Source organism: Tiliqua scincoides, chromosome 4 (genome assembly GCF_035046505.1).
Source record: "Tiliqua scincoides isolate rTilSci1 chromosome 4, rTilSci1.hap2, whole genome shotgun sequence".
Lineage (NCBI taxonomy): Eukaryota > Metazoa > Chordata > Lepidosauria > Squamata > Scincidae > Tiliqua > Tiliqua scincoides.
In genome coordinates this window covers 127,366,024-127,387,433 of record NC_089824.1, presented here as the reverse complement: position 1 = coordinate 127,387,433, position 21,410 = coordinate 127,366,024, and the positions used below count along the sequence as shown (strand labels likewise).

Here is a 21,410-nt window from a genome sequence, read left to right as displayed (position 1 = left end):
TGGCCTTCAGGGCTTATTAATGATCTACTATAACTATAGACTTCCGTAGGGCTGACTCACACAAGAGCTTTCCAGTGTGGAAGTTCCAATCATCATGCCTGTGCTAACTCCTGGGCAAGCTCACCACTGTTGATCCTTTTTATACATTTTACAAAACAGATGAACTTGTGCATCAGTGGCAACATCCCTAGATGTATGGTGCTGCTTTACAGAGTATGGAGAATGTGGTGCAAGACAGACAAAAGTAATAGTTCAGTTTCCATTTGTATGATCCAAAAATTCTGAGGCCCAGTTAAAATGGGATTAATTATCAATTCCCAGTGAGTTCCAAGGGGTTGCCACTTCTCTGGAGTATTAATGATAGATGTCATTTGGGGATAAACCCACACTTCTGAGAAAGCCATATTATTTTAATTTCACATAATACTCTTCCAAGTGTGAGAAAAGTACACTCCAAAAATGTTAAGCACTGCTCTTAATCATAGCAGATATTAAACAATGAACAGTTAAGTAACATGGCCCAAGTAGCCTTTTCATTATCCACATATAACTCAGTTTCTTCTATTTCACTGCAGTATAAAGAGATACAGGAGAATCAACATGTTCCTGTGCTGATTTTTTAAAACATTTTTGCTTTCCAAGACCAAGAAACGTAACCTTGAATTCCTTTCTGCAAGTGCACCAAAATAATCTCATAGGAGCACAGGAAACTCATTGCATTAATGCCATCTCATTATACTTGTGTTCATTTACCATTCCATCTCAGTGTTAAAGATTTGTCAAATAGTTCAGTGACAAGAACTCAGCTTCATAAATCAGCTTTTGGCTGCATATTCTGAAAATTATTGAAATACATTACTCCCATTTGAGTACATTAAGGGAGTTTAGACCACTTGTAATTCTTCTGCTACATCACATAGTGGCCCATAACTTTCAGTTTAAAACAGAACTAACTTGCCTGTCTTTTTATACATTTGTGGCAATGTCTTGAACAATATTAGTAGAAAATTAAACAGATCTCCAGCAATTATTACAAACCGAGGGTATGATTTAGCTAAGGTTAAACACATTCAATTTCTGTTTATTTTAATGGGAGAGTTACACAGTTGTTTTAACTCTCACGCTGTTGAAATTAACAGTTCTTAATATTGGATTACATTGGGCCCTTTCTTTTTTTAATTCAAGCAGGCAGAAAGGAGTTCAAACACAAAAGCCTTAGTTGCTTCAGCAATCACACTACAGACTGCAGGAAAAGGAGAAGGATCTACTGCAGAGACACGCCAAATACAAGGCATTTTAAGTCACTCAAATGAAATGTCATATTAAATAATCCCTTCCCATCCCTCAGTATACTTACGGAATGTTTCAGGGTTCCATGTTCTGAAACAAATGTAAAGATTGGCATAATCACTCACTAAAGTTTGCTCTGTTCAACGACAATCTGCAGTTGTGCTGTATGGCGAGAGTACACCCAACTGTTTTGTTTTGCTTGCTGATACCTGTTCTATGCTCCAACAGCCCTGGGGCTCAGCTAGTTATTTTGCAAACTGTGTTCAGTTAGTTTTATTGGCTCAAGTTAAACAATGCTGAAAGGCTATAAACAGAGTTGAGTTTATACTTTAGTCTGCAACACAGATTCCCAAGCCACCAAAACATTTCCAATCCAAAAATAGCAGTAACTTGCATAAATTCGACTTTAAAAATTTTAAAAATTTCTGCAATATTTGAATCCAAATATTGTTAAGAGCATGTAAGAGCATGTACTTTCTTGCAAATATGTGCAAGCTTCATCTCTTTACTGGAGAAATGCATGTGAAAATGTGGATTTTTTAATCAGATACACATTTTTCCAACTATGAAAAACATGCTGAAATTCAGGGGGAAATTCTAACTGCTGCATGGATACGTCAAATTCCGGTCCACACATTAAACCATTGTCATCACTTGTCAATCTTAGTTTTAGCTGGCAATTTGCATATGTAAATCGGACACTGCACCCTGTTACAGAATTTTCATATCATTTTGAGTTACCTCAAACCCAACTGGACACAAAGAACAATACAATTTGTTCTGCAGAACACAAAGGGAACTTGAACCTATGTTTATCAAACAACAGCTCCCAGGGAGATTTTCAAAACCTGTTTGGCGTGGGGATACTACTATATAAGAAGTCCTTGAAACTGCCTAAGCTGTTGTACTCATATAGTAACTCTTTGGATTCCAGCCTCTCCCCCCCCCCACCTTCAACCATGCCTGGGCACAACATTTAGATGCAAGTCATCACCTATTTAGTAATCAAATGATGAACATGCATGTGTGATCTGGCCTCAACTTTAATATTGCAAGCATAGGTATTCATTTTGTACAGGTATGCATCACTCGATGGCGTTAAGTTCTGTGAACCCTGTTAGGTGTTTTTATCCAGGAACCCCAAAAATGCCTTGCAGGGTTGGCAAGGTAGAAAGGCAGCTTGCATGCTGGAAGGAACATGAAGCTTTCTTTTGCTCTTTTGTACAAATCACTGATCCTCCTGGTAACTGAGAGCAAGCACCCATCCTCTCTAAGTGATGCTAAATCAAGATGCAATATCATTTGTGAGGGGCTCAGTCCTGTGCATAAATTGCGGTTGCCATAGGAGCCATTATTTTTTTCCTTGCTGGACATACATCGCAACATAGCATCTCTCAGATATAGTTCTTGGAAATAAAATGGCAGTCACTACGCAGTGGTCATTACAGTATGTTTTGCTCCCCTCAGTCCCTGGGAAAAAATCATGAAAATGGCTCATCTCATTTCACCACCTATGACTGGGGCATTAAATGTTTGTTCTAGTTAAAATTATGTACACATAATTTATAATGAAAATACTTTTCTTACAGAGAGGAACTGTGAACTGGGCTTGACCAGTCTGAACGTGGTTCAGTGGTGTAGCTAATGATCATGTAGCCTGGTGCCAAGCTCAAAACGTTGCCCCGGAAGTTATGCCACAACCGGAAATAAAATCATGCCCTGGCTTTTTAAAAGTGAAAATTGGGAGGAACCCACCCCCCCCCCAGCAGCTCACCCCTCACTTGCTCTGCTGCCTCCCCCCAGTCAGTGGCATAGCTAAAGCATCTATCTGCTACCCAGGGTCAAAGAAGATTTTGTAGCCCCCCGCCCCGCATGATAAAATCAAATTTAATTAAGGAAATAAATAAAACGTTATTGGTTCCATACTGTATCATAATAACATCTCACTGGCACTCAGAATGGTCTCATAGGTCAGTTTGGAGGTAAGCAAATCCACTTTTTGTTCCACAAGACAGTTATCATTTTCTGGTTAATTGGCCATAACGTTTGATAGAATACAGATATTCCAGTGCAGTTTGTTTCACTGCACTCTGCATTAAATTACCTTTCCAATGATATATAACATGATGGTATTATTCATACATACCAAGATTTTCATAATTTTGGTCACTACTGTCAAGCTCAGCTTGTTGCCCCCCAAGGCTTGATGCCCGGTGCAACTGCTACCCCCTGCACCCCCTTAGCTGTTTTGAATATGCCCAGATGAAAAATAAAGTAGTTCAGAGTTTTGTGGATAAGTGGGAAAAGTTTCCAAGATGTTTCTGGCTATCAGAACTAGCTTTAAGACTCTTGGAAGTGCTAGAATGATTTTCTGCAAGATTAACACTGCTTGTCTACATGCTTATTTACTCTCAAATTATAGAAGGCATATTCCAAAAATGGGAACTTGATCAGAGATAGCCAATGAAGTCTAAGTTTTGCAGTTCACTGGCAATAAGCAGTCTTGTAGCTGTTAAGGCCATGTGGTTGCTTTTAATGAACTGAAGCTGCTTTAAAGACAAGCACTATCTGCAGGTATACTTCTTCTCTTCCCCTATTCAGTGTACGTTGGTGAATCAACAGATATTGTTAAACCCACCTGAACTCATAATTCTAGTGTAGAGCTCATGATTCTAGTGGAGAAATGTCCACAACTTAGGGAAGTGGAGAGGATGAAACAGCAGTTATCATAAAAAGAAAGAAAAAGACAGGGAAAATAAAAACAAGGAAGAATCATACACACATTTTAATATGACCTCTCCTATGAACAAAGTTCAATATTGAACTTTTAGTATGAGGAAACATTCCAAGATATGAATATGCCTGCTCTCTACTTTGTTTGAATAGCTTATCATAAAGTACAAGTCCTGCTATTTGGCAAGAACCATTATGTAATGCACATGCTCAATCTGTTTATTTCTAGGCAGGTTTCCAGGTCTTTTCCCAGTCCTCTGCCCGCTAAAAAAAAATAATGAATAAAGCATTTTGAAAACATCACGTTCAAACTGGTATTCAAAGTGGAGTCATTTATCAATCTGTCTTGCTATGTAAATTGCTTTGTGAACTACTTTTTGTTGAAAAGTGGTATATAAATGTTTCTCAATAATAATACTTGGAACAAATATTTCCTTGTTGCATTAGGCCAGGGGTCTCCAAACCCCGGCCCAAGGGCCAGATGCAGCCTGCAGCAAGCCTCTTTCCGGTCCATGGCCAACTTCTTGTCCCCAGAAAGTCTCTGGCCCACTCAACTGAACATGACCAGAACTGTGCTCTGATCGTGTCTGGAAGGTGTTCTGAGGACCAGAGAGGTTGAATGAATGAGCCCATTAATTCATTTATTCACTCATCTAAGTTCCATCTCTAATTTATTTATTTAAATTTTATATTTAAATTTATTTTCCGGCCCTCCACACCACACCAGATATTTGATGCAGCCCTCTGGTCAAAAAATTTGGAGACCCCTGCATTAGACCAAAGGGCAACTGGTCCAGATCTTCATCTCCAACAGCCATCCAGCTCACAAGTATGGAATGATGTCTCGCATCTTAAGATTGCAAAATTCAGCACTTGCTCAAGAATACTTAATAGGAAAAATTGAAAGCATGGCCATGCAAGTCATGGCTTTTTACTGCACTGACAAATGATAATGAAATGAGGGAAGGAATATGGACATAAGCTTGGCTCAGGGTCACTTTGGGCATGAAATTTTTTGAGCCTACACATGAGACCTTGTCAATTTACATCTAAAAATGTAAAATGTGCATACATCAAACATATGTGCAAAACTCAACTAAACTCTCAGTAATTTTAGGTTTGTATGTTAAGAGCCAAACTAGACATGTGTGTAACTGCACAACGTGACCAAATGGAGAGGTCAGCATCTGTTTGTTTTTAACAAACAGGTACAGCCATGCTGAGGTATGGAGGACACTGATCCTGATTGTGCACTTCCACACTATTTTTTGAGGAAGAAATTTCCATTCATTTTCTGTTGGCAAAGCACTAAAGTCTCCTATCTGTTGGAAGAATTACAGCATGCAAACTAGGCATGTACAATAACAATGGGTATGAATATATGTGTTCATCCTCATCAGTAGGGGGGGGCACAGTTACTGACTTAGTTCCTAGTTTAAAAGCTTGTGGATTGATGTCTCCTGCCTTTGGCTGGACTTCTCAGTTTCTTTTCCTGTGTTGTCTGATGTCTCCCTGCCTAAGCAGCCACAACCAGTTACTTTTCTAATTTTAATTAGTAATATAGAAAAGCTTTGTGTAACTCAGCTCCACTATGAATGAATTTGTGGTTTCCCCCTCCCCACATCTCTGCTCTACTTATCCATTGAGGTTTTTACAATGGAGCTTCATTTTATTCTTGAGTTTTCTAACATTTAGAATCTCGCTCCCATATGTGCCTGGACCACAATGCAAATCCATATTAAGCACCCTTAAAGACATGATAGTAGTTCAGATACAAAAAACTAGTGTCTTGTACTTTTGACAACTGTGCCAAAACAGGCAATTTCAGAAATCTCTGTACTTGCATTCGAAAGTACAGGAGCTCTGCCCTACTTTGCATTTGATCACCTTATTAACTAAAGTTTAAAGATACTTCCCAAATCTTTTTGCTGTTAAACAATTCTATTCAATTGCTAGAGGCAGAAAGCACACACAGACAACTGCATGGATTAATGAATTGAATAAATTATCATTCTACAACATCAAAGATACTGGATGTTCTTATCCAACTTAATTTAAACCTCTGCCCTGATTACTTAAAAATAGAAACGTATTACTACTTAAAAGATCGAACACTGAGCATAGTTCAGTTGATTTATTTCTTCTTTCTCCCCTATCTTGCACACCATGTACACATCTTGCACACCATGTGTGAAAAATAAAATACTTTCAAGCATGGTATCCAATGTGGCTAAAACCGCGGCAGGTTTGCATTCCAAATGCTCACAATAGTCCAACACCTTTCAAAAAAAATAAAATAAAGGTATTTCAAAATGGTAAATTACTGTTTTGTGTCATGTAACATTCTTTTTAAAAAAACGCAGTGTCTAGCTATATACCCAGGTCTGTTTCTTGTGCCATTTTAATATCATGTCATAAAGAGACAGTACAACATAAATGAGAAAGATAACATCAGAGCACAAGCATGAGAAAGAGGCAGAGCTAGTGCCACACTGTGCCAGACTTGAGTGTAATGCCAGAAGTGCAGCATGTGCAAGCAAGACACCATCCATGGTGTGCTCCCCCAGGCCCCAGTTGAACTGGTGGCCAGAGCAGCTTCTCCCCCTACTACTTTCTGTTAGTTGAAGAGGATGAGCTGCTGCTGCTGAAGTCAAAGCCTTTGGAGCTTGTTCAGACCACACTAATCCACCCAACCAGCCCCTGGTTTTCTGAGGTGCAGCAAAACAGAAGGAGAACATACAGAGTAAACACATGGCTATGTTTTCCTCAACTTATACTGCTGCACCTCATGCAGTAACTCCCACTGTGCTGCATCCATCTCTGGTAGGGTTCCCACTTTCCTGCTCCTACCAGAATCTAGGTAGCCTAAGTCACATATTATGAAAACATTCCCTTTTAGTTATGCATACTGTAGCTTTATAGCAGGGTTGCCCAAACCCCGGCCCCCGGGCCACTTGTGGCCCGTGGGGGGCCCCAATTCGGCCCCCCATGTCCAATGGCCGCTCCGCCCGCTGGAGCCCTCGCTGGCCCTATGCACCTGCTCTTCACAGTGACAGCAAGGAAAAGTCTAAGCACTCACAGGAGAGCAGGAGCCCTGCCCATCCGCAACCCTCCCATTAGGTTGGGGAGGCTACAGCTGAGTCCAGGCATCGGATGGGGGTGAGAAGTCCTGGGTCTGTTTGCCCTGCTGTTTGGGTTGGGGGGGTGGGGGTAGGCACAGAGGAGGGACAGGAAACTGTGGGTCTATTTGTGCTGCTTTCTTGTGTTGGGGGTGGGCGCTGCAAGGGAGAAATCGCAGGTTGTTTGAATGTTGCTGGAGAGCACATCTACTCGGCAGTAAATCCCATCAGACTCAGTGGGGTTTACTCCCAGGAAAGTGTGGATCCAACTGGGCTGTGAGTGTGCTTGGGGTCAGGGGCTGGCACTGCAGGGGAGAGGTTTGAATGCAGCTGCAGAGCATGTCGACTCAGCAGTAAGACCCATAGAGTCAGTGGGGCTTACTCCCAGGAAAGTGTGGGTTGATTGGGCTGTTGAGTGCTCGGTTTTGGAGGCAGGAACTGCAGGGGAGAACTCACAGGATGTCTGAATGGGGAAGAAACCTACTGCTTTTGCCTGTTGGGGTTGCTGGCAGATAGGGAGGAAGATGGTGGTCCGTTTGTGGAATACACACAGCTCTCTGCCTGTTTCTAAGTTTGTTTCGTGTTCGGTGCAGGCTGGGGGAGGGGGGCTGAGAGAGGGAGACAGGCAGCTCCCTTCTCTGTGTGAATGAGGAGAAACAAACTCCTGTCCTGAGGGAGCAGGGCCCACCAGATCCATGACTGATTGTGTTCCTTTGCTGCTGCTTGTTGCCAGGATGGGGGGGGAGTAAAAACATGCTCCTGCATTGGGGGGGGGGAAGGAGCCCATGCTGACTGCTCTTAAGTTTCTTCTGTACTTTTCCCTAGGAAGAGGTGTGTTATGTGTGTCAGGAATTATTTTAACAACCCCCCTTTTCTGGATCTCATGAGTATTATAAATAAGCTCAGTAAAATTAGTTCATTCGTATAAGTTCCGTCTCTAATATATTCATTTATGTAAATTTACTCAAATTTGAAATGTAAATTTCCCCACAGTGTCAGAGAGATGATGTGGCCCTCCTGCCAAAAAGTTTGGACACCCTTGCTTTATAGCATCAATTTAACTGCAGTTTGTTTTTTAAAACATGTTTGTAAGGTAAAACCTTACATTCAGAAAATGTAACCAGCATTCAGAAAATGATTAAAATTATTTGGGTTTAAAGGTTGTGGTCTACAAAAAAACATTTTCACCTACTTCTACTTTACCTAGTTTTGCCTACTTCTATCAGGCACAGACTAGATGGGCCTTCAGTCTGCTCCAATAGGGTTTTTCTTGTGAACACAAAGAGATAAACTGCTTATCATGGTGAAAGGCACAAACCTAACCAACTTTCCAGCACTAGCATGGCTGGGCCAGTGGGGCATGTGTAGCATCCTGCAGTTGGGTGTCACTCACGGAGGCCTCCTCAAAGTAAGGGAATGTTTGTTCCTTTATCTCGGGGTTGCATTGTCCTTATGTCAGAGCTGGAAAGTTGGTTACGATTGCAGCCTAAGAGTTAAATGTGAATACCGTCCTAAAATATGATTTAGGATTGGTAGACGACTAAATCCATGATGTGAGGTAGTTTTGCAAACTATGATTTATTTTAATCACTGTTAAAATGTTGTACCTATATTCAGCACACAATAGCTGGAATAATTTCCCCATTTCTTCAGTCACTGCCTGCAAGGTAACAAGAAGGATTTATGGGTGTCTTCTTATATATGCCCTCTGGGCTAAGGGCTAAATTTGGATTTATTATATTTTTTTTGGCATTTTCACCAGGGTAGAGCCAAGTAAACCCAATAAGTTAGCCGCAGTTAAGCATTATGTCTGAACCAATCTAAAGAACCATATCTTACACAGCAAACCTGTAAGTAGAACTGTAGTCTGCTGCTATATTCCATTCACAGAGTTAGATCTGTAAAAGTTAGCGAGGGTGCCCAGTTCTAACAATGTGTTTCTAGGCACGTATGATTAAAAACAGTTTAATCACCAAGCTGTTTTAGCACCAAACATTACGTTAGAAAAGTCCCTGAGGAACCAAAGGACAGAGCTCATCAAGACTGAAAACAGAACACAAACCTTTTGATATTATCTGCCATAACAGTTTAAGCTTCATGTGTTTACACCTGCCTTATCTCATAGAAAGCCCAGCAATTTTTCCTATCCTATTCATGCACACCATATTTTCCGGAATAATTTGTCTCAGTGTATACTGAAAGGCATAGATTGTCTTGCATGTTGTTTTGTAGAATGCCTAAGTAGGTGTTTTGAAATTAGTTATGACACAGATACTAAGAGACTTCCATTGGGAGCCAAACTGTTTCTGGGTTACTTTCAAGGTGCTGGGATTGACCTTCAACCCCAAATACTTTGGTTTCAAGTATCTTTTAAAGATCGTTTTCAGTGTAACCAATATGTTGACCATAAAGAACAAACGCCTAGTAACTAAAGATGTTCTAGGAAGATACAGAATTAAGAGACGCTATAATCCTTTGCTATGCCCAGCTGCATTACTGACTTTCCTTTGGATAGGAGATTCCAACACATATTGCATACTGCTTCTGAAAGACACACCCTGGTTTGAAAAACAGTTTGTCATGGCGAGGGACTGTTGTTTGAGAAACACAAGAGAAAGCCCCCAGCCCATTTGGGCAGATTGAATTAGTTGCATGGTTCTTTGGATCCCAGGCAGATCTGACAGCAGTCCTTCTTCATTCTTTCCCATTATTGGGGGGAAAAAAATTGCGGAGAGCTTCCATAATTTCAAATACAATTCAAATTGTCTATAAATGACCATTTCAAGAGGTATTTGTGATAGTTACCACAAATTAGGAAGAAATTAACCTTAATTATACCCAGCAAGTTTCATGAACCAATTAAAAATTGGTTCGAAACAATAAAAATTACTTACCACTCCAAGTAACTCTGCCACAATTATCTAGTCTTCCCAAACATTCTTTGTGAACTCCAGCTCCACATTTTGAACAAAAATAGCCTTGATAAAAAGTCCCCCTGAGGGAAAAAGAAAAAGTTTGATTATGAAAAAGTTGGGAGATGCATTGTGTGACCACAGTTACAGTCTGTTTAAAGGATATTTTTAAAAGTCAGATTCAACTTTTGCATTCTTACAGCTTAAGCCAGGGACTGTACTTAAAGAAATGTGTCTACATGTGTGCATTTTGCAGGGGACGCTTGTAAAACCGAACCATACAAAAATATACCCATGACACTTATTTAGTCCTTGATCATGGGTTTACTGCAGGAAGTACAAGGGAAGGGGTTCCTGAAGGCGCAGGACTGTCCAGTGTTAGCTATCCTAGGTATGCTACCCAAAGTAACAGAAGAAAACAAATAGTGCAGTTGGCACTGAATATAAAAACAATTCTTTGAAGTACTAGTACTAGTGTTAAAAATTTAGTGTTGAACACTAAAGCACATGGTACTTGTCATGGGGATGTCACTGAAATTAGCATCCCAATGGTTAGGGCAGGGGTGTCAAACTCATTTCATGCCGAGGACTGAATGGCATTCATGATGCCTGCTGAGGGCCGGAAGTGATGTTGTTAAGCAGGAAGTGATGTCATAAACAACTCATAACCAAAAATAAGCACTTTTTCTCACTTAGGAATTCATTAAATACAAATGACAGAAGAGAAAACACACAAATCTTTATCATATTTCAAGATATGGGAGAGCCCAATGTTCGTGGGGGCTGCCCTTTTAGAAGTAACACCTCAGCACTGCTCAGCAGCTGAAAGCCTAAGGGCCGGATAAAAAGCTTCTGCAGGCTGCATCCAGTTCCCGGGCCTTATGTTTGACATCCTTGGGTTTGGGTCTCCACATATGCATACACAAATTCTTAAAGAGCTCTCATTCAGTACAATCATCAAAAGGTGAATATCTGTTTCCACAATGGATAAGGAACAAGTACAATGGTACTCAGTACAATTGGCATGACCAACCTCTGCTGGTTGTCTTCTGTATTCTCAAAGGCCGCTATTGTTTACACTGCCTGGTGCAATAGCACCGATGTTAGATTCTCAGATTTAACCAGAGCACAGCAGACAAATTTTGTTCCTACTTCAGGACACTTCAAGGCCAATATTAGCTACATGGGAAATAGAGCACCTGATGTAGGAGTGTACTGTCCATTATTGCTAGAAGATTCTGCCAGAGTTTTTAAGTGCCTAAAGACAAACATCATCTTGGCAGAGTTAATACAAAAATTATCCTGGGAATAGACTTGGGAATGGAATATAACTCACTCACCCTGACAGAATATTTATGCAATGTATAAGGAAGGAAAGACCTGTGCAAATATGGAATATTTATACTGCAACTGTTTAGAGCAGGGGTCTCCAAACCACGGCCTGGGGGCCAGATGCGGCCTGCGGAGACCCTCTATCTGGCCTGCAGCCAGCCTCTGATCCCCTGAGAGCCTCTGGCCCAGTTGACCAAACACAACCAGAGTTGTGCTTGTGTGGTGGGGGAATGGGGGACCATTTAAGTGTGTGCTTTATTTCTTGAGCTGTGTTGGTGCTTGGAGAAATCCTAGACATTTGAAGCCATTCATTCAATCATTTCAGTTATTCATCTAAGTTCCATCTCTAATGTATTTATTTAAATTTTGTATTACATTTTTTTTCCGGCCCTCGACACTGTGCCAGATAATTGATAATTTGGCAGCCCTTCTGCCAAAAAGTTTAGAGACCCCTGGTTTAGAGCATGAGAACACATGAGAAGCAGAATCCTGCTCACACATGTATCTTTATTATGGTGACTACAGGTTCAAGTGATTATAAGCTTATGTAAATGAGACATCATAGATCTAACCACAAATGGCTCTCTTTGAAACCTCAAACCTCATACTTTCCAAACAGGAGAGTTCACACATCCAGCTGATCATCATAGGCTAAGTAATCAAGTGATACACAAATGCATGTATGAACCAGTCCAAAATAGTTACAGTGAAGATTAACTATCAAATGTTACTAGTCAGGAGCAAAATATACATTTGAAACTAAGTTCACATATCCCTTGTCTAAAATCAGTTCTCATTTAAAGAACCCTGAAAATCTCTTTGTCCAATTATATCAGAGAACACATACCAACAAATAAATTTATCCAGTTGTGACAAGGGTAGTTTTAGGATGGATTGTGAGTTTTTTCTTTTTTAAAAAATATGGGAATGTGAACAATTATCCAAAAAAAATGACTAGTTATTAAAAATCTGGGCTATTACAATCATGGTGACACTAAGAGCTTACAAAGGCTTATGTGAAATTCTCCTCACATTCTACAATGTTCTAGCTTAGCACTCTCCCCTTCCTCTGTCCCCCTCTTCCAATCCAGGGAATGGAAGGAGAACAAGGAGAAGGGGGGGCAAGTATGTAGAAAAAGATGAGCACCCCTCTCCAATCTGATGCCTGAGGTAGCCAATTGGTCTCATAGATGGGCTGGAACTGTTAAGCATAGGCAGTTGGGACACTGTGTATCAATATATGTGTTTTATGTCTACTAACTAATAACTTTTATGTTTTGTAATAAGGTTATTGGCATTCTTCTTAGTTTCTTCCTGCCTGGTGAAAAATAATCATTTAAGCAAAGGCCACTTTCTAAAGCAACACTCATGACTATAAAAGAAATACAAACAGGTAGCCATACAAACAGTACTGGATACTAGCAACTGATTTGAATGAAGAGGTTTCCTGCTGTTAATGCTGTCCTATGGTAGACAATGGAATACAGATTCATCATTATTTTGCCTTCACAGAAAGGCACTGGATCATCACAATTTCTGAATTACTTTCAGTAACTGAGAACATATTACAATACAAATACATTTTTTAAAGTGCAATAAATCTTTCAGAGGCAATGAAGGAAAAAGAAATGGATTTTCTGAGAAAAAATAACTTTATGGCTCATTAACAATAAAAGTTTATTCTAGGGTTTGGAGGGGGGTAACCAGCTGAGGTTTCATTCCCAATTCTACAAAGACTATCATGCTCAGTAATAGCCACATGTTGGTTTAAACTGCTCAAGGAATGAAGCTGAACGTTCGCTCATTTCTATCGCCTTCAATAGTCAAATCTTTTCAGGACATTTAACCTTCCCATCATCTCTCATTCACAGCATGTTCGCTATGTTCTGGTCATAATACAAGGCCACTGGAGAGGCATTTCTTAGGCTCAATTGTGTGGGAAGGCTGCAAATAAAGATTGCTGACCACAATGAGCAAGGCACCCAAATACCAACTTCAGTGACACCATATAAAGCCTTTTCAAACTTGGAACTTAATGAAGACTGTGGTTTTCATCTTGTGGGATGTTACTTCCTCAGCATGCACATGACCAGGAGAAGCTGGACATGGTCCAGAGATGACTGCCATGGTGCCTGATGGTGACATCACCACAGAGTTCCAGAGGGCTGTGGCCAGAGGAGACAATTAGAAGCTATCAGGTATCTTGAACAAGGGGCTGGGCAGCTGTTGCCAACCCACAAAGAAGGTGAAAGGGGAACATAAGGGGAGGCAGAAAGGAGAGGCAGGGATGAGTGCCAGAGGATGGAAAGAGGAGATCCAAGAAAAGACAAAGGAAGCAGAAAGAGAGCAAAAAAGAGATAAGGTGAAGGAGGGACAGAGACGTGGAGCAGAAGCCTGGAAAGAGAACTGCAGGGCTGAAGAACAGAGCAGGAGAAGTGAGAGAAGGAGGGACAGCCCCTGACCCTCTGGGAATGACTCTTCTACTACCAGGAAGCAAGGCCAATCAGAAGACACGGGTCTTGTCCTCTCATAGAGGGCATCTCATCCCCAGACTCTCCCTGACTCTTCCAGGACAAGCACACTTACAGGCATGCAAGTTCAAGCAATCTTGATGGACTTGCAAGACTACAAGTATACTGTGGTCTGCCACCCAGAACACCTGCTGCACACTGGTACAGTAAACAAAAAGCACATGACTTTTGCCACACCCCTTCCTGCCACATCACTTTCAAGGCCAGAAAGTTTTACTGAGTTTGACTCACAAGGGAAAACAGCAGCCTGTACAGTAAGCAATACAGGTCCTGCCGGGTTACATGCAGACACAGGGAAACCATCAAAGAATTATTGACAGCATTGAAGGAAGGATCAGCAAAGCTTTTTCTGCACAGATAAATCCGCATTTCGGTGAATGTGTGGTTGTAAATCCTACATGGGTTCAAACTCAGAGATGTAATTTCCCACAGATTAACTGCATGTTTGGTGTGGGCTTCATACTTTGACCCAACTCTCCCTCTTAAAATTCTTTAGAAATTTTCCATTTCATGAACATTAGCAACTTCATATTCCTGGGTAGTCAAGTCTGTCTGCAACTCTGGAGCTAATATCTAACTAATATAAGAGCAAGTGGAGCATTTTCACCAGATGTCCTTTGCATGAAGCCTTTTCAAACACATTTCCAAAGGGCGTATCTTCTAAAATTGCTTCAATTGCCATCTAGAATTCTGAATGCAGTTAATAATCTCAAAACCACTGGTAGTACAATCTAGCTAGGTGCCTACTAGAAGTTCTCTTTACTGAGTGTCATCATTCTGAGCTCTTCAGGTACTAGTAGCCGACATCTGTATTTTAAGGGACATTCTCCAGATTATGGTGATGGGTGATCAGGTTCTATAAAAAAAACTCATGCCTTCTAGAGCCGAGAATTCAGAATTATGAAGTACATGTGCTCATGCAATGATTAAGGCATTATATAAAAAACAGACTCCTCCCCCATTCCCTACAAAACTGGTTCTCAAACTCTCCAGAAGTTTAAGAACCAGGGTACGTCTTTGTGGGAGTAGGCTGGAAAGCAGTAACGCGATCTCCAGGATTGTGCTGCTGCAGGGGAAGGGGGGCTGTTTTGTTTTTTTAAAAACTTACTTGCTACCAGCGTCCAGGGAGCCCCATGGAGCTGTCTGCAGGGTGCCACACAACTTGTAAAATGTTTAAAAAGATGGCAACCCACTTCCCAGTTGCGATCATTTTTTAAACATTCTTTCCCCCTGCCCCCAACCCTTAAAGGGAAAAAGGTAGAGGTTCTCAGGCTGATGGGTATTGAGCCACCAGTTTGAGAACCATTGCCCTACAGGAACTCAACAGGCATTTTTTTTTCCACTTCCTCACAGACAAAACTGGTGGCGAACAGTTTACCCCACCTCAAAAAGTTGTAGCGATTCCATGGACCAGAAACAATTGCTCTGCATATCACACAGGCTACCAGTTACAATTATAATTTCTCTTGGGGTGGAACCATACATTTGGCAGCAATAATGGGCTTCCAAACCCATATTTGCCAATAGCCTTCAAGGAAGCAATGGGGAGGAAGCATTTGAGGACATGCAGGAGGACAGACATTAAGCCCCTCATCCCATTTCTTCCCTTTAAGTGCTTGTCCTTCCAGTTACAACTTTGCATACTGACAGCAAGCACAGGGTTGGGATATGCAATTTCTTTCTATTTTAGATACTACCAGTTTAATACAGAGCTCTTGATTTTACAGAACAAATAACCTTCATTAATTTATTCAATGCAATTGTTCCGTTCCGTCCCCCCCCCCATGACTATATTCATCCTCTCACCTCTCCCATGCCCTGGCACTTACCTCAGAAGCATCTGACAGACTTTGCAGGATGTTACACGGGAGAAGGTATGCATTTTGAAGTCATGAGTATTTGTTTCTGGATAATGAGGCCTAATGTTAGACCTAGGGGGAAGAAGTGACACAATTGTTAGCTCAAGTAATTGTAAATATTTGCAAGAGAGAGAGAGATTCACACTACTGGTTGGGGTTCTATTTTCAAGCTTAGAAAAATAGAGTTTAACTGGTGACAATGGAGATGCTCATTTTAATGTTTCATTCTTTGCTTTTGTTTTTAGGAATGGATTTATAGTCAAAACAGGCACATCCTATTCCCGTAGATTCACTTATATGCAGGAATAAGAGCGTAACTTGCCTCACACCATCTGCTGCTTTTTCTTGGCTATCAGTAGCCATTTGTTGAATCCATGGCCATTCTGGAGCTATCTGCAGCAGGCATTTTGAAGCTATTTGCAGCCATTCTAAAGATACTTGCTACATCCATGGCCACCATATTAAAAATATCTGCAGATGCCATCCTGATGCTATCCACTGTTGGTATTCCTGACCAGGTTAGCAACCCCATCCCCTAACCCAGTGGTGGCCAAATTTACCACCGCTGCATATCAAAAATGCAGTCCCCATTTGGAATGCATCTTTCTGTTCCACCCAGGTGCCATATTCAGTCCTCCTCGATTCGGGTACAGGGACCCTCTGGGCAGTCGCGTTTGCTGCCCAGCGTCCCAGAAGGTCTCTGAACAGGACACCTGGGCAGACACAAGTGCCCAGAGCATCCCTGTCCCCTGATTGAGGAGGATGGAATGTGGCACCAGGGCGAAACGGTAATGCCCGCTCACTGGGTGGATGGATTAATCCGAACCCTGAATACAGCCCCCGAGCCAGGGTTCAAGCAGCAAAGCTCTAAACCCACTGACTGCATTGGATCAATGATTCGGTATCTGCTGACTCAGTATCTGCTGCATTTTCCAGGAAACTATCCCCAATGGATAATAAGAATTGACTGTATATTTGATGCCATCCTAGGAATTCTATGTTGCCATGCTGGCAAGATAAAATTGTAAGCAAAATAATTTGTGTAGTGCTGGAACACATTACGAATTGAGGCAAGTTTTTATTAAAACCTACAAGCAACTGGAGTTGCACTACACCGCTGTGCAAAATACACACTACAGTGCAAGACAGAGCAGAGTTATATATTCCTAATTATCAAGAGTGCAACCCTCCCTGGATGGAAACCATTTCAGACTGCAAATGGGAGGCTCAATGTAGAGTTTTCCTTCTCCCAGATGAGCTGCCTTCCCAGGCTGACGAGTCCCATCTACCCGGTGGCTGTTTAGTCGCCTCTTACGACAAGTACAGCCAAACTGAGGGCCTATTCTTATCCCCAGCCCCCAGGGGTTAACATTAGGTTCCCTGTATTAACATTAACATTAGGTTCCCTGTATCCATGGGGGGATGGTCAGAACACCCGTGGATATGAGGTGGTGCCTGTATTCATATTGCTGGACATCAACTCAGACAAAATACTGTTCAGTGGAGACGATCCAAAACTCATCAGGTGAGAGAGATGCATGTATGAAATTCAGTATTTATTTTACCTTTTCTTTATTCTCTTATATCTAGATGCCAAGTACAGTGATGTACTACATATCAAACTGCTTAAGTTCCATTAACTATTTTGGATCTGATGGTGGGATCAAATTGCAAGGATGTATAAAATGCTATAGACTTAATTTATGTGGGACAATACCTTCCTCTTAAAAAATGGTTGGGGGGGGGAAGTATTCAAATAAGAAAACATTTTAAAAAATCCTCTCTGTAGGAAGTAATTCTTGAATAAATGTATGACTTCACACATCCTGCTCTTGTACTTCATATCACATTATTTCAGTCTCATCAGATGTGACATATAATTTGACTGCATAAACCACTGTGACATAATGCATAATGCTTGGTCAAATATTGAAATGAGCAAAAGAGTTTTCAAATCCTTGGTTCATGCAGCATTATATTGCTTAGATAAAAATTTCTCTTCCTTTTCATAAAAAGATGGGGAGGGGGGAAACTTGGTTTTCCCTTTTGTATTCCAACTTTTGTCTTTTAGCATGTTCAGAGTCTATCTTCAGAATTACTTTACTGTGCTTTGTCAGGACTTGAGGCTGTAACGGGTCCCAAACTGATGCCAATGGGCCGCAAACTTGGAAACGGAGGAATGTCAAGTGATAGCCGAGCCTGTGTAGTATCCAGCCAGCCCTGCCCCCCCCCCAAAAAAATGGAATTACAGGGAAGTCTGCTTGACCAAAGAAGAAGTCTCTTAATATCTGTATGCCAGCAGTTGTTAAATTCTCAGGGAGTTTGGCAACCAAGGTACGTGCTTGCAGGGGAGGGGCAATGCAATTGCCACAATAGTGTTGCAGCCAGTGATAAAAAGGATTTTTTAAAACTTACTATTAGCAGCATTGGCTTTCTAGGGGATGTGGGGAGCCTGCGAACCCCTTTGCTGGGCTTCCCATTCCTCAGAACAACTAAAAATAGTGATTCTAATTCACAAGTAATTCTAATTCACAACTTCTGTACTGCGGTGAGTCATGGACTCTTCACTCACAACAGGAGAGGAAACTGAGCGCTTTCCACATGCGCTGCCTCCGACGCATTCTCGGCATCACCTGGCAGGACAAAGTTCCAAACAACACAGTCCTGGAACATGCTGGAATCCCTAGCATGTATGCACTGCTGAAACAGAGACGCCTGCATTGGCTCGGTCAAGTCGTGAGAATGGATGATGGCCGGATCCCAAAGGATCTCCTCTATGGAGAACTCGTGCAAGGAAAGTGCCCTACAGGTAGACCACAACTGCGATACAAGGACATCTGCAAGAGGGATCTGAAGGCCTTAGGAGTGAACCTCAACAAGTGAGAAACCCTGGCCTCTGAGCAGCTCGCTTGGAGGCAGGCTGTGCAGCATGGCCTTTCCCAGTTTGAAGAGACACTTGGCCAACAGTCTGAGGCTAAGAGGCAAAGAAGGAAGGCCCATAGCCAGGGAGACAGACCAGGGACAGACTGCACTTGCTCCCGGTGTGGAAGGGATTGTCACTCCTGAATTGGCCTTTTCAGCCACACTAGACCCTGTTCCAGAACCACCTTTCAGAGCGCGATACCATAGTCTTTTGAGACTGAAGGTTGCCAACCTGAATTCACAACGCACTTCTAATTTTGCGATTGCAAAAGCACTATCCCCCGTTTGTTCCTCTCTCCCCCCCATTTTCTAGGGGCAAAACGCATCCAATGTCTCTAATAAGCTTGAGAGAAAATTATTTTCTATGTACTTTCATAGTTTTACACTTTTTACAATTTCTGTTCACTTGCTAATGTGATTAAAGGTGAAACACAGAACTATGAAATAAATGTGACACAAACTACATTTTACTGTGACTAGAAATCAATGTTGGCATTATAAAAATTGCACATGTAGGTCACACGCATACGGGTAATGTGTTCCATTAGCAGCTGGTGTGTTCATTTCCAATTGCTTATTTAGACAGGTCTGTTCACAGATGACAGTCTGAGCAAATGTAGCTGTTGCAGGAAAATCTATACAGGAGTGAATGACAATGTAACTGATACATTTTTAAATTGTCCTGCATTGCCACACATATCTCCCCCCAGCCCCCGCTTGTTGAGTTAAACTATTAAAATTCAATCAGGGATTACTGTACAGTCATTAGGAATTTTGAAGGACAAGAAGTATAATGTAAAAATTAGTTTTAGTTATGTTCCTAATCAGAAATGTTTTGAGTTTTATATAACATTACCATTTACAGTTGTCTATAAACTTTTCAAATGACATTGGTACATGATATTAAGATGAGGGAAAATAGCTCAAAGTGGACAGTTGCCATCATTTTGACGTGTCTATACAGGAAGGGCTGTTCACTGAGAGATGGGATTTTGAAGGGCTGGGGGAGGGGTAAGTGACTGTGTAACAAACTATAACTGTGCATAACAATCTTGCTGCAAAAATTTAAAACCCCTCTTTAGACAGCTGAAGGCGAGGTTGCTTGTGTTACAGGTCAGCAAGATTGTGATGACTAAAGGGGTTACTGTAATTGCCCTGTAATATAAATTTATTCCTAGGACCTTATGAATCTGCTTCTCTGATAGGATACCACGCACAGAAGCACTTCCTGTTTAAGTATTACATATTAGAATCTTGCACTGCAAGAATCTTGCACTGTAGTCAGAGATGATATACTGTGCTATTATTATTATTATTATTATTATTATTATTATTATTATTAATTTGTACCCGCCTTTTTGCCCAATGGGCACACAAGGCGGCTAACAAACAATTTAAAAATACAGTTTACAATGATTAAAAAGCTAAAAACAAAACAAACCCCATGGATTTTCATATAAAAAGCAAGAACGCCAGCCAGCCTGTCAACAATTAAAAGCTTTTTGAAATAAAAAGGTCTTCAGTCCACGCCGAAACGTTAGCAACGAGGGAGCAGTTCTCAGTTCTAAGGGGAGGGTATTCCACAGTTCGGGGGCCACCACCGAGAAGGCCCTCTTCCTGGCCGCCACCCCTCTCACATCTCTTAGTGGCGGCACAGTCAAAAGGGCCCCCCCAGAAGATCTAAGAGCACGGGCCGGATTGTAAGGAAGGAGGCGGTCCCTCAAATACCCCGGACCCGAGCCGTAAAGGGCTTTAAAAGTCAAAACTAGCACTTTGAATTGGACCCGGAACAGAACCGGCAACCAGTGTAGCCGCCGGAGCAACGGCTCAACAGAGTCAAACCGACGTGCCCCGACAACCACACGAGCAGCCGCGTTCTGTACAAGTTGTAATTTCCGGACCGTCTTCAAAGGCAGCCCCACGTAGAGCGCATTGCAATAATCTAATCTAGATGTCACTAGGGCAAGGGTTACTGTGGCCAGGTCCGCGCAGCTCAGGTACGGTCGCAGCTGGCGAATCAGCCAAAGCTGAGCAAAGGCTCCCCTGGCCACCGCCGCCACCTGGGACTCCAGGAGCAGCTGTGGATCCAGGAGAACCCCCAAGCTGCGGACCTGCTACTGGTGCTGGTTTACAGCATTACAAATGCACAGCATTACATATAAAATATTTTATTTTTGGCATAAAATATAAAATATGCTATACGGGTTACAAGGGAGTCTTTATGGGCTCCACATTTGCCTCTCTCTTTCTGTTTCCCTTCAAGTGGCCTATATGTACAAATGGGTTGGGACAGTCTTCAATAGGTATTTGTGATCAGGCATCATGTGCAGAGAGCTTGCCCTGGGAGATGGCCAGCTAGACAGGTTATTTCTTTGTACTGCTGTCTGACAGCCATTGAAACTGTTGGCTTGCATTTAAGGGGGGGTGAGGGAGGAGGGGAAGGGGTTGGCTCTTCTCCGTTATGTATGAATACTCATTACCTGCACTGAGCCCTGAGGATAGTGGAAGCAGTAAATCAATAAATATGTAAATGACAATAATTGGGCAGAGGGAAGATAATACTCCTTCAGAGAGGGAAAAATCAACAGAAAAATCATTTGATGTCTTAACAGCAAAACCTTTGCTAATACTCAAAGTTAGAGCTGTGTTAGCCGCAAAGCCGAGGAAAGAAATTTGAAAGTTCCTGGGCACCAGCATCACATTTATTGGCAT

General features: G+C 41.7%; 1 protein-coding gene across 1 annotated transcript in view; it reads right to left on the bottom strand.

Moving 5' to 3' along the window:
* Positions 1-21,410, bottom strand: part of VAV3 (vav guanine nucleotide exchange factor 3) — a 188,295-nt gene that overhangs the window by 59,301 nt on the left and 107,584 nt on the right. Inside the window, exons 16-18 of the mRNA XM_066623356.1 lie at positions 15,747-15,848; positions 10,037-10,137; positions 1,358-1,380 (exon numbers count right to left, since the gene is read on the bottom strand). Of these exons, the coding sequence (XP_066479453.1) occupies positions 1,358-1,380; positions 10,037-10,137; positions 15,747-15,848 (226 nt within the window). The remainder of the gene's footprint in view (positions 1-1,357; positions 1,381-10,036; positions 10,138-15,746; positions 15,849-21,410) is intronic.